At 39.1% G+C, this 13,780-nt stretch overlaps 1 protein-coding gene across 2 annotated transcripts in view; it reads right to left on the bottom strand.

Moving 5' to 3' along the window:
- Positions 1-13,780, bottom strand: part of CCDC6 (coiled-coil domain containing 6) — a 52,568-nt gene that overhangs the window by 23,821 nt on the left and 14,967 nt on the right. For both annotated transcript variants that reach the window (XM_075109763.1, XM_075109764.1), the window contains exon 2: positions 7,786-7,935. In XM_075109763.1, the coding sequence (XP_074965864.1) occupies positions 7,786-7,935 (150 nt within the window). The remainder of the gene's footprint in view (positions 1-7,785; positions 7,936-13,780) is intronic.

Below are 13,780 nucleotides of genomic sequence, written 5' to 3'. Positions count from 1 at the left end.
CAAACAGACAAACAAAAACACCCCCACATTTTAACGTAAATTATGGCTTGGAGGAGAGTCACTTTTAACATTAAAGTCAAAATCACAACGGAATCGCTCTGACACAGGGATCCAAGTCTTCCTGTGGATAAAACAGTGTGACTGGCACCACGGTACGAACACGTGAATTTGACTTTGGGAAAAGCAAATGTTAGCAAAAGACAGTGGTAGAATTACACCATACTCTGGCCATCCACTGAAAACTGCAGGCACCTCTTCCCACCTGCTCATTTTCTAGGCCAGTTCTTTTGGCTATCACATAACTATACATAAGATCACAGTGTTTATATGTGTGAGGAAAATCTGAGGAAATGGAGACATACCTCACAGTCATGGATACAAGTTGAGGTTCCTGGATAGCCCCAGTCAAGAGACATACACTGATTTTTAAAGCAAGCTAAAATTGCTAGTTCATTAATTCAGTTCCTTTTGCTGCTATTGAGAGACAAAATGGTCTGTGAAGTGCAGCCTGGCAGAGTTCAGAGCAGAAAGGCTTGTGCGGAGAGAGCACTAGGCAGACAGTAACTACTTGGCAACTTATGTATGGGACAAGTTCGCAGTTTAACCGTGTTTTCAGGGCTTACCGATTTCAAGATTGTTTTTCACAAATTAAAATGAATACCAGAATAGTAATTAAAAAAATAAATGAGATTTATTCCTTTCACTTACTAAATTACAGCATATTTTCCAAAACCCCTGGTGCTCATGGAAATTCCCATGCACTTGAGGAAGCCACCTAGACTCCAACATGATAATGACTGAGAATATCATGGCAGCTCTTGATCAAATGGTCAGGAAATTTTGTTAAACTGTTTAGTTGGAAATAAAGCATTTCATTTATTGTGTGAGAATACGCTGGGCTGCTAAGTGAGATTTTCATTAAAAGAAGAATTTATATTCATACTTTAAATTCAAAATACTGTTTGGTTCTCAAAAATTTGGTATTTCTTACTTCAGTATTGGAGTCAAGCTTGGTTGGGAAAAAAAGGTTTAATATGAAAGAGACATTATTTAGTCTTGCAACTGCGTAAGCCCCTCTCCTTCCCTTCCCCACCCCTACAAAGCAGCTACCATTGAAAAGACTGAAGACAGCCAAAGAGCCCAAGGAGCAGACAGCGCACGGATTACCACCTAGCTCAAGGTACTCACTGCACTTCCATCAATCTTCATTTTGCTCCATTAAAAATGCTAGGCACTTTTTTTTTTTTGCACCTAACTAAAAACTGAGGCCAAAGCCAGTTGCTGTAATCAGCTTATATTTAGTTAGCAAATTAAACTGTACGAAAGGCACATGGCCAGAACCTCTTACTCAGCCTAAAGCCAGATGCTGCTAACAGAAAGCACGTGGCTGGGGACTGCTAGCATTTGCAGGCAGACCAGTGAGTCAGGCAGATTCAGTCATACGAAGGCACCTCAAACCAAGTTAACAAATACTGCTGTTCTTGTGTGCTTCATGCAAATGCAACTATAGTATTATTTAAAACAAATTGAGCTGCAATAGCACAATCTTGCTTGTCAAATCATTCATTTTAAACCTTGCTGGAATTTCCATGACAAGGAACTGATGAGGCTTACTTGTTAGATCGGTAGCTGCTGGGTAGGGTCTACTAAACTTTACCTTGGGCTTGCGAACATACTGCAGCCAAAGGACCCTTCCAGCTGATCAGAAAGCTACTAAGTGAAGCCAGGAGAGATCTATTGCAGGAATATCTTCTATTCTGATTTCAACATAAATATACCAGAAAGCAGAGTGGGTGGGAATACACACACAATCACTTTCCCCTTGAGGGAAAAGGGATTATAACATGACAGCCCTCTTGGACATTCTGATGAACCTACTTTATTTGCTATTCCCCTTCACTCCTTCGGCTTCATTATTCAAAGTGGGAGAAAAATACTAATAATTCACACCAAAATATACATTAACCACGGTGTCTGTCACTCACAATTGGGTAATTTTCCTCTTTTATTGGCTTTGATCACAAAAACAAAGCAAAACAAACAAAATCCAGTTAATGTTGAAACACCAACGCTGAAGAACAGAATTGCTAACGATAAGAAAATATCCATTGGTAAAACACTGGTGGATAGTGTTTATTTTACTTAGTAAAGTAAGAGAGTATTTTCAATCTCTTTAATTATATGCAATTATAGTAACAATTGTTTACAGATACACCTACGGCTGCCAGCTAAAGAGAGGGAAAAAATGTGTTAGAACATGTCACTTTGACGACAATGTCTTATAGATCTTGAATTGCATATGAAAACTGTAGGATAGATACTGGGGGAATTTTCAGCTACCTAAGATAAGAGATGGGTTCGGTGCAAGAGAGACTAATACTTTAAAGTGAGAACAGGGCCATCAAATACAAAGCTTAGCAGCAGAAAGAGCACACGCGTTAGTTCAGTAAGTCCTATACAACTATAGTAATATCCTCCTCTTCTTTAAAGAAATAAGTTTCCTGATACAATGTAGGACCACACTGACCTTGCTTCCTTAGCGTACTGGCTTATTCTAGGACAGTGGAAAGTGTTTTTATGAAATAATGGAGCTAATGGTTGAAGTGCCCCCTTAAAAAAACAACCCTCATTTATCCTCCAGACTATGACCCTGTACATTGTACTGAACAGTCTATTTTTAGTACTCCAGCCCTCAGAAGTTGTCCAATTTCTCCTGTGCTGCATCCTGAAAGTCCTATTAACAAATTTGTATCAGCAGTTTCCCTCCTCTTTATGTCCAGATGTTCATCAAAACATGATAGATGAGCTGACTCTGTTTATTCCACACAATCACATTTGCATCCTTGAGCTGACGCATCATATTTTGGAGAGCAGGAAGGGTAATAGCTTATGTTTACAGACTTATAATTTTTGAAATAATTGTCAAGAATCAGACTTGCATGAGAAACCGTTCTGTATAGCCTCCCAATTACTTATCTGCCTTACCTCCCATTATGCTATTACCTTGGTATGTTGCAACATTTTACTTTCAAGGACAGATACTTGGACCAATTTGCACCTCCAATAACATGAAGGGTATTGAAAAAATCTCTATTTGATTTTGAAAAGGACTGTTGCACAATTTCAAGAATAACTGACTTTAAGTTTAAACAATATTAAAAATTACTCTTTTGAGCAGCCTTGTTTCACGAAAGAAAAATTTCCAAGATTTACTACTTTACATTCCAAAACAGTAACTCAACAAGTCCACGTCCACAGCTGCAAGAACAGATCCTGCATCAAATCACTTCCAATGATACTCTGCAAAATATTACTACCATTTTATAAGGACTATATAAAAATAGTTCCAAACTTCCCAGAGACTTAGTCAGGTAGACAAAGATATAATTAGAGTAAATGCATGAGAAAATACAGTGAATGTATGTAAGGCTTATGAGAACTTTATCAAGAACGTATGTGATTAAAAGCTTTTGTTTACTCCAAAAACTCTGTTGAGATGCATGTGCTCCATTTCTGCAGCATTCAGCCTAGAAAATTAAAAGTTATGCTAAACAAAGGAGTTTTAACTAGTAAAAGCATACACTTATTTATTGGGCTTGTAGATGCAGTAAAAGTTAATGCCACGCAGTTATAAACAGGTATCATCAAGCAATGGTATGTCACCAGAAAGCCTAGCAACAGGAAGACAGTATTATTCCAGTGAAAACACCTTCTTTTATATGCTACTGTGTATGTTTAGAATGAGGCTGGCATATAGTAAAATGCTTCAATATCAATTTCTTACAGTATTGAAAACCTGACGTAACTCTGTTTTGTAACAGTAATGCACATCATGCTGAACCGGGAAATTCTTGTTGGGCTGTTAGCGAGGAGCACTGCGGCTCGTGCTCTGGCACAGCTTTCACATTTAAAACGATTTAACATTTTGGGAGCTCATTCCAGATTCCACTCTGAATGTGATGCATAAGCCCCTACAATTGTGACAAACAAAGGTTTGACAAAGCAAAAAACCACACAGGCACTACGAAAAATGTCCCGCTGCTACATGGCTTTCAACTAAATAATATGGCAGTAATTTTGACACAGCTACAGGCTAGTGAATACTTGAAAAATTAAGAGACTACAAATCATATACAGTTTACCAGAAGTACACCCCTCCCACTGTTCCAAAAGGCAAAGTCTTAGGCAAAACAGATGCATATGCATTTTTCTTCCGCCCTTAGTCATCCAAAAAGCAGGAAGCCATTTGATGCACAATGTTTGACAGCATGAATTTTGAAAGTCTGTTTCCAGGTTAGACCACTGTTGCCTGGCAGATGAACATGGAGATTAAGAATTTAACCCCAAAGAGCAAACAACAGTGGAGCAACCAATTACTGTCAACACTTCCACTGGAGACTACTGTACTTCTGGTTAAGTCATCATCCAAAGTCTGCATCTAATTTAGCCAGAATTCTCTCCAAAGGAAAGATACCAAAAATGGCAGTGGGCATCTATCAATTTATTAGTAGCCTTATAACTGCCTCTTCAGTCTTGCATCCTCTAATAAAGACAGAATTGCTACATTCTAGTAGGTAATGGTAAGAATTGGCACTCTCAGATGTCAGGAAATTCAGAAAAATAAATTGTATTTATCTTAACTTTCTGTGTCTGAAAAACATTAGCCAGGAATTGAGCACTACACCTGTGTAATGAGAGTAGTATCCTGCACTAGAAAAGGTATGGTAATAAATATCAAGTTGACCATGTGATAAGTGCTAATATTACCTTTTCCACAAAATGAGTTTATTTGTAATATCAGGAGTTTCTCTTCTCAGATTTTTTATCTGGCAGTCTACACAGCTATAATTTCCAGGATTCAAAACTTCCAAACAACAGATAGGCTTTCGTAAAACAAAAATGTCAATATTATTTTCAGTTCTTTGCTATTTAAGAAAATTGCCTGCAATTCACAAATCTTCTAATATTAACTTACTAAATCCATGATCGCTATAAAGAGAGAAAATTATTTTTGTGGAAACATACTATAATATTCAAATATTTCCTAACTCTACAGGTAAGCTCTTTAGGGGAAGGGACCATTTCCTTTGTATAATTTAGAAGCTGCTGAGCATGTTACTAGTGTTCAGGACAAAATATTGATATATATTTTTCACATTTCACAGCAAGTTTATCACATCAAAGACATAATCAAGCCACGAAATGAGATCTGCATTCAGCCTACACACAAACAGAATAACAGTTTTAATACTGAACTGTTTGCATTAAAACAAAGCCCTCCACCTGTACTGCAAGTCTCAAGCCACCGTAAAGGTATGAAAAGTCATCCAGATGTATGGGCTACAAAACCTGCCAACTAGGCAGAACTCCTCTGACACAGCTTAAAATATGCTTTGCACTAGAGCTTTGATATACCCCTTGCCATCTTCTCCTCCCTGTACTGCAGTTAACACGTGAACCTGTAAGCAAAATAGTCCATGCCACTCACCCTTCACAGGCACAACTGCTACCAACATTGACAGGATGTTGACAGCTGTTCTCTTCTGCAAGTAAGCTGGGTTAATATTTAGATAGAGGACAAACAACTTACTTCCAGAAACTGCTACCTAATGATGCTGAGAGAAATTACAGAGTTTTAGGACTAACAATTTGGAACACAGGTGCATTTAGGAATTGTCACCTTTTAAAATCTTCTGATTGACATGACCAGCCTTTATCAACGCTGAATGAGGCTTACAGGAAGGCCACGTGAAATGAAGTGTAAGGCTGTAGGCTGAGCTACTGTTTAATAAAAGCAGGTGGTGGTCAGAATTTTAGCTCCATATTACTGTAGTTATGGCTATGTAGTTTCTTTTTTTCCAGCAGAAACTTGCAGCCTGCCTACTGAAAGCCAGATAATATTTATGGGACGATATTGAATCCAAGACCGAGGATTTTCTCCAGGTGCTGTACAAAAGGTGAGAATAACTTCACCAGTTTTATGCCTGCATTCTGTTTCAGATATACATGCTTCTCTGAATCTTTCTCTTGCCAGTGAGAATGAAGTTACACCCTTTAAGAGTTTCCAATGGATAAACAGCGTAACGCCCTTGCATTATTTCATACATCACAACGAGGCACCCCCTTGGCCATTTTGAGAACAGTAGATTGTTCGCCTTTTCCTTAATTTGGGGCAATAGTCAAAGGATACTTTCTGAAAGTCCAGAGCAGAAAAGAATAAAAACTAATTGTAGTTTTAGGTTGACAAGAAGCTTACATTTTTCTTTGTAATGTGTGAACCTATTTTGTATAATATTAGTAATTTAAGAACTGCTAAAGATACAGCTTTAAAGAAATCTCAGTTGAATTCTACCAAAAAGGCTATACATTTCAAGCAATTACTACATACAGCAATCAGTTGGTGCAGAACTTCTGCAGTACAAATTTGTGTGCAAGGTCATTATATGAGTTCAAAACCCTTCAGCCAAATCAACTCTAATTCATGCTTTTACTTTTAAAGTAAGTTTCACTTTGCTCTATACAATGTATAGTACAGCCCCAGGTAACCTGTTTCTGTAACAGATTTCTACACGGCCCTTTCAATTAAACAACATTGCTCGAAATACCAGTTCTCCCTTTACTGGAAGAGAATTCAGTGGAAAGCTTTATCTGTAGTGATATCTACATCTTACTTCAATTAGAGAAGAACACTCGATAGCCCCATTTTGTTGCCATCTGCTTCACTGTTTTTCATAAAAATGTATGACTGAAAGCAAATGTACATCCAATTCAGAAGCATTTTTGTCAGTCCTCAAGAACAGCAAGGGGAAGTGTTAATACCAGATTGAGAATATTTTATCTTGATACTCAACTATGTGGCAATAGGCATCAAATAGACAAAGTCACAGAAGTCCCAGTTTTCAGTAACAAAAGCATCAGATGGGATTAGCTGTAATGTTGTTTCCAAACAGCATATTTCCTAACTGCAGGGCTAAACACGCCTTAAGTCTCCAGCTGCACAACATAAGAAATGCTTACGACATGCAAATTAGGTTCTTCAAAACTGAATAGTTTTTCATGACAAAGCTTATAAGTAGTGGCATGAAAAAAGCCACAGTAGATCACACCGAAAATTCACCTAACAGCACCCTGCCTCCTACAGAGGTCAAAAGCAGGTATTTAGGCAATTCTGTCAGAACAGGGCAAGTATATACAACACTTCCAATAAATACTTACCCCCTTTCCAAAAATTAGCAACTTGGGTAATGAAAAGAAGTTTCTCTGACATAAATTGTCCCAGCATCTTCAATTTTTTACTTCTAGCACCTGACTGATGTAAGCCTTCTAATTCAAGAGAAGCAACTGTTTTGTTCAAAGTCTGGATAAACTTACAGATAAAGTCTCCTCCAAGCATCACTGCACATTCTTGTATATAAAGTTTAATATTTCAGGACTCCTGTTAAATATCAAATACTCCAAAAAAAGTGTCTGTTTCACTAACATTTAAAATTAATCAGTAACTCTTCTGTAACACAGTTAACTTTCACTTTAAGATACATCCATTTCTTTGCATCTCTATACCAACTTCCATGTTCTCAATGCTATGAGTTTGCAGATGCAAACTTTAAAGCGACACATCAAAATACTTACTCACTACACTTGTACTTCGCTTGTATCAAGTGTCAGCCTTACGACAGCAACAACCTGACCACATCCCTCTGACTGCAGTCACAGTCACATAAAAAAGTTCAACCACCAGCTGGTCCTGAGGCTCCTGGGAAAAATTTCAGTAAAGGCACCAATTACCTGCATCAGTTTTCTTGAGAGCTCATTAGTGAGAAATTCCTCTTCCTTTTCATAGTTTACTGCAAGGGTTTCTTTTTCTTTCTGCAGAGCTTGGATCTTCTTAAATAGAGTATTACTGATGAATTCCTCTTCCTGCTCTGCCCTTGCTTGCTGTGAAGTAAAGACATAGTTTTAAGAAAAAAAGGGAGCAAGTTTCCACATTAAAAGCTGCAATTATTCGATTTCCCTTTAAATGCCTCCCACCTCTTTTTTTAATCCTGCCCATCATCCTGGAGAACAGTAGGATGGATCTAAGTGCTGTTACCATCCCCTCTTCTAACATTACAGCACCTTTCTTCCTTTTTTGTTCCCCATCTTTCAACTTGGAGAACTACACTGGTGCGTTAAAGTGGCCTCCCCCCAACCAAATGCCCGAACTCCCCAATCTTTTAAACTTTATAAAAGCATTACTGATTCACTGATCCTTTTTTCACCTACTCTATCCCTAAAAACAAACTCCTCTCTAAATGTTCTCCACTACGAGCTGAAGCACAGCTCAGACTGCTGCATTCAGCACGATGCCTTCCTTCCAGATCCCTTAGACTGCAGCCCTGCTTCCTAGGAGTCAAATAACGCATTTATTCTTTCACCCAGATATGCCTTGCTTCTGAGCCGCAGGCAGCACGGCTCATCTCATGAGGATTTCTACCCAGCCACCAGCCCAGGAAAACATACTTATATTACTTCCCAGAACTGTTACTTCACTACACACACATCATCAACCTGAAAAAATGCCACATGGTAGCCTTACCCCGAGGATTTCCAAATTTCACAGGAAGACAGCTACTCTGGAAATCACCCCCGTGAAGAATCACTACAGAAGACAATCAGCTCCCCTCTAGCACCTAAGCACTGCTCAACAGAAAGCCAGCCTGTGAGCTCGCTCCCCCACACTCCCTACAGTTCAAGTGTTTGCATTTTGGTTTTTTTTTACATACATATTTAGAAACTTGATAAATGGAACACAGAAGTTATCATTTGGAAGCCTGCTCTAAGCGGCCACAAAGGGTATTTCATGTGGGCAAATGAACGATCACAGCTACAAACTGCTAGCTCTCCAAAGACAGCCCAGAGCAACACAATAACAGACATACAGAATTCCCAAGCCACCACCTTTAACAAATGGGACAACCTAGTGTTGAGTGTTTTCATCCCCTGCAATTAAATCCACATCAGTTGAACTGCAGATTTGTGATTTGCGCTGATTCTAATAAAATGATGCCAGCTTATAGCTTACAATATGTAAAGATTCAGTAAGTTTTATTTCAGTAATATTTGCTAAATAAAAAATTTAAGAACTGAAACAGAACCACAACTAGTTTTACTGAAAGCTTAGCTTCCATAATCTTCTACCCAAAATGCACTAAAATAACCATATCTTTATATATGTACATTACACACTGGAAAATGCTTAAAAGGTTTCATTATGTCAGTGATCTTTCAACTGGAATGATATATTCTCTAGTAGTCCCAAGAGACAATTACTTAAACAGCAACAACTTCCATGCCTACAAGAAGAGTTACTTATAGAACATAAATGTCTTTAAAGTTGGTGGAACAATAGGACAATTGTAAGTTTTCCTCATGATATCACCAGTATCTCAAAATCTAAAGCAGTGGTTTGGACACTTCTCAGTTGAGTCCTCCTTCCATCAAGTCATTCTCTTCACATCTTTACCTCTGGGTTGTGTCTTCTCCCAACTCTATCGCTTTCTTGTCTTGGCCCTTGCCCACTATCTGCCATCAGCTCCCTATCCCTGTCACCAGCAGCGCTGGCACGAACTCAATCAAAAAAAAAAAAGAAATGAAAAGAAAGGTCTGGCACAGTTTCTTAGCTTAGGAGCTCAGGTCCTGAGATGCACCTGTTTGTGCATCTCAGTGGTGGAGAACTGCTCCCCCAGCACATTCAGCATTGGTATTATCACTTGTCAGATCAAGACAATGTAAAGTTGTCCAAGAACTCTGAAGAAATGCTTAATTGTCAGCTCACATCACAGAGGATTAAAACTCAAAGAATCTGATCTCAGTAACATCGTCTATCACTCAGTGTAGCTTTGCTTAGCGCTAACAACCTTACATATTCAGAGACATTTCCAAACAGAGTAAACAAGTCAAATTGCAAGGGTTCATTGTCCTCAAATCGTTAAAATTCGTACATGCTGTTCCAAAATCAACTCCTCCATTGCCTTCACTACACAGGATTTCAACTGGTGTCTGCTTTTCAATGGTTCAGACAATAAGCGACAGTAACACAGACCAAGTTTGCCTAAAATTACATTAGAAAGCACTTGATTCTAAATAATAAAATAATCAGGGTGTTTCTACTTTGATTTTTGTTCATTTCTAACTTGCACAGATTTGTTCCGCTCATGCTTTGCACCAAAAGTGCTAAAATCACATTATCACAGCACCAAGCCTGCACAACACTTCGTAGCCAGATTCTGGTGTTACATTAATGGTGGGTGCTTAGGCCAACATGAACACGGCTGCCAAGATCCCACCCCACTCCCCGACAAACAGCAATGCCTCTCCTTTGTGCTGCACGGGTGCTCATGCGGCCAGGCAGCAGGCCAGTGCAGGCAGAAGGAGGCACCCAAAAACTAATCCTTTCCCTTCCTCCTCCATTTCTCTTTCCTGGGTCCGCTTCCTAAACTGGCGCACCACACAGGCAGAGTGCTGGCACGTGGAAACAAAGAATGAACATCCACAACTTAGAACTGTTCAAATTGCTCTGCAGCAACCCGCTCTGCCTACTACATGTAGGACACCAGCTTCCATTCAACTGGCTCAAATGAAAAACTGAAGATTACATCTGCCTCCATTACGTGAGGAATATATTTCTCCACTGAACAAACAGGAACCCTATAAATCCAAGTATGAACTGTAAGTTCCAGGTATCCACACATCCTATTTAATACAATGAATGTCCACTTAAATTACTCAAGAGTCAGCAATTTCAACACAAACTATAGTCAAAAAACATCATACAGTTCTTAACGCTGGGTATAAAAGCACATGATGCATTACCATATTCATTCTAAATCCACATACTTTAATTCCGAAACTTTCCCATCACGTTGTTACTCATTACCTGGAGATAATTCAGTTACATCTTAAGTAAAAAAATCATTCAGGTTTAACTTAATGTTGCCTAAAATCTTGATATCTGTTACTTATTTTGCCCATAATCAAACTGATGTTGCAACAGTCATTAAACACAGCCATTAAAAAAATTGAAACAAATATTTTAATACTATGTGCTGCACAGACACTGTCATTGCAATATTTTTCTTGACACATATACATTGTGTTCCCACATGGATAATCTGCCTCTTTATTAAGTATCTGCATTTGAAAAGAGGCTCTGATATGATCAGCAAAAAAATGAGAAACAGTGTGGAAATCAGAGACGGTCTTCTGGGGGTCTCCTATGAGGGTACAGGATTTTTTCTCTATTGTCCATATCACATTCAGCATCGAAAAACACTAACAAGCAATTCACTCTGTTCTGTGTATCATATTACAAAATAAATTGCTATGGCGCTGAGTGATATGAAATTATAACACCAAATCAGTCAATCTCTGGAAACATGAAACAAGCAATCTACTTCCACCACAGGCTTTCTGCATAACCACAGTCACATCCACCTGTCTCCTGTGTCTCAAAACTCCATGTATAGCTAACTCAGAGCATTTCATGGACACATTCACCAAGGAAAATCTGTAATTATTGTGGTCAAGATCACAAATGGCAAACACTATCATATTACTTTGCAAGAAATCAAGGCCGGGGGGGCGAAGACCTCATGCACATAAAGCACACAAACCTCTTAAAATTTCTAGGGAGAAAGTATTATTTCTATTGCAGTAGCATGTTAAATCGTGATCACTAGTAGAGCTGATGCATGAAGTGTTGTAAAAACCAGTCCCTGAGCTTACAATCTAGTGAGCTAATTTTAAAAGAATTAAGAAACCTATTTCTCTCAAACTTTATATAGTAACTGTCATATTAGGAAGTGAATCTCATAAGTTATTTTTCTACATGCTGCATATAATAGCATAAATTCTGAAAAGTGTAGTATTAAAAGCTTCTGGGCTCAGTTCTTCCTGCAAATATACCTTTAGCAGACCAAAATCATGCTGCTAGATTTCCCTCTGCCCTCTTGCTTCCAGTACATGCAGCAGTTTCTGCTTATGGTGGGCTGCTCTCTTTTTGTACCACTGGACCACACCCCAACCCCACTGCTCTAGTGCCATTATTTTATGAAGCAGCAAAATCCAGCATTTCTGACGAGGCATCAGCTTTAACACAATCAAATAATAAAACTGAAAAAAAAAAAAAATCACAGCTCTCTATGTGCCCTTCTCCCCCTGGTTACTTCCTAATAACTTCACAAACCTTCCTGACAGGTACTAATACTGTGCAGTATTCCTTAGTCAATACCAGTACAACATTATCAGTGATCTGACATGAACAAGATCTTGCATTTTAATTTCAACTCTCACTTCTGACGCAGAAGACAAATTCAGTAACAAGTGTTTCACAGACTGCTCCAGTCACCTACACTCAACCACCTGAAAGCCAGATGCCAAGCATGCCTGGCTTGCATGCTGGCAAAGCATCACCTGTCTCCAGTAGCACCCAAAGTAGAAGTGACACTAGATTTCAGGGGATCTTGCTGGAGACAGCCTACCAAGCACTGTTTTAGTCTGATCCACTCCTGAAGGTCCCTCATCTTTAAGGCAGGAGCCACCATGACCTCTTTACAATCCATCCATCTTTTTACAATGCAATTTCTGTTGACAGGACCCTACGGACAATATAAGCCTGCAGATGGAGCTGACGAGCAGTTTAATCTGGTTGCTGTACACAAGAAACTCAATCTTTGCTACTGAATATAGACTGAAAGGTTGGGGCACCTTCGGGAAGAGATGATCTCAGTTGCTGCACATGTTACACTGAGCTAAAGCTGTCACTTCAAAAAGGAGCCTTTCCCAAAGTCCTACTAAAAAATATGATGAGGTAAAAAGGGCATGACGTGCAGAAAGTCAAAATGGCATGATTTTAGAATATGCAGCTCTTGCATAAAATAAAATCTAAGTTTCCCAGTTCCCCTGAAGTACATGCTCCTCCTCCTCTAGCAGTACCAACTCAAGTTACCGCTCTGGCCACGCTTTCTGGCATCAGCTTAAAACGGTACGGAAAACTACTGGTCTCCGAATGCAATAAATATTCCAGTGAGCTGATACTGTTCCCTTACAGGAGGAACTTTTACACTGCAGCTCTCGCAGGCTGGAGCTATTTTTTCCTACAAGCCTTCCAGCCACACCTGAAATGAGCACACTGCACGAAATGTGCGTTTCAGACAAGGAGAAACATGAACCACCACAAAATCAGAAGTCGACAGTAACTCGGAGAGTAATGGGTCACACTACTGCCAACTATCACTACCGCCGAGCAGCACGCTTCCATCTGACGTTCTGCCGACGTCCCAGTATGATGTGGGCGCAGCTTTTCCCCCAAGTAAAGGTACTTTTTTTCAGCTGGGTGGCCTGCCTGCAGAGAAAAGAGAGTGAATGCTCTTGCGGTTAAAGCGGTGAGCTGGAATTCAAGTTCTGGGTTCAATTTGTAGTGTGATTTCCTGTTTAATCTATGACAACCCCCAGGGTCACTTCCTCAGTTCTGACATAAAAGTACTTTTTTCTTTTTAATTTTTTTTTTTTTTGCTTTTTTACCCCCGTCTTCCGTTAAGATACTCCTGAAAATGCAACAGAGCTACACAAATAGCAGAACTGTGCATTTTTATCTTTGGGAATACAGTATCTCCTAGAAGCCCTATAGTTTTGAAAACAAACAAACAAGCAGTAATATCTTTGTATGTTTCCTTCAGAACCCTAAACAGTTGGGCTTTTTTTTTTGTTTAAACACAAACTTGGTAGATGAGGAGGAAAGTGG

This window comes from Phalacrocorax aristotelis, chromosome 14, assembly GCF_949628215.1.
Source record: "Phalacrocorax aristotelis chromosome 14, bGulAri2.1, whole genome shotgun sequence".
Lineage (NCBI taxonomy): Eukaryota > Metazoa > Chordata > Aves > Suliformes > Phalacrocoracidae > Phalacrocorax > Phalacrocorax aristotelis.
The sequence above is the reverse complement of the archived record's forward strand: the minus strand, read 5'-3'. Positions and strand labels throughout refer to the sequence as shown.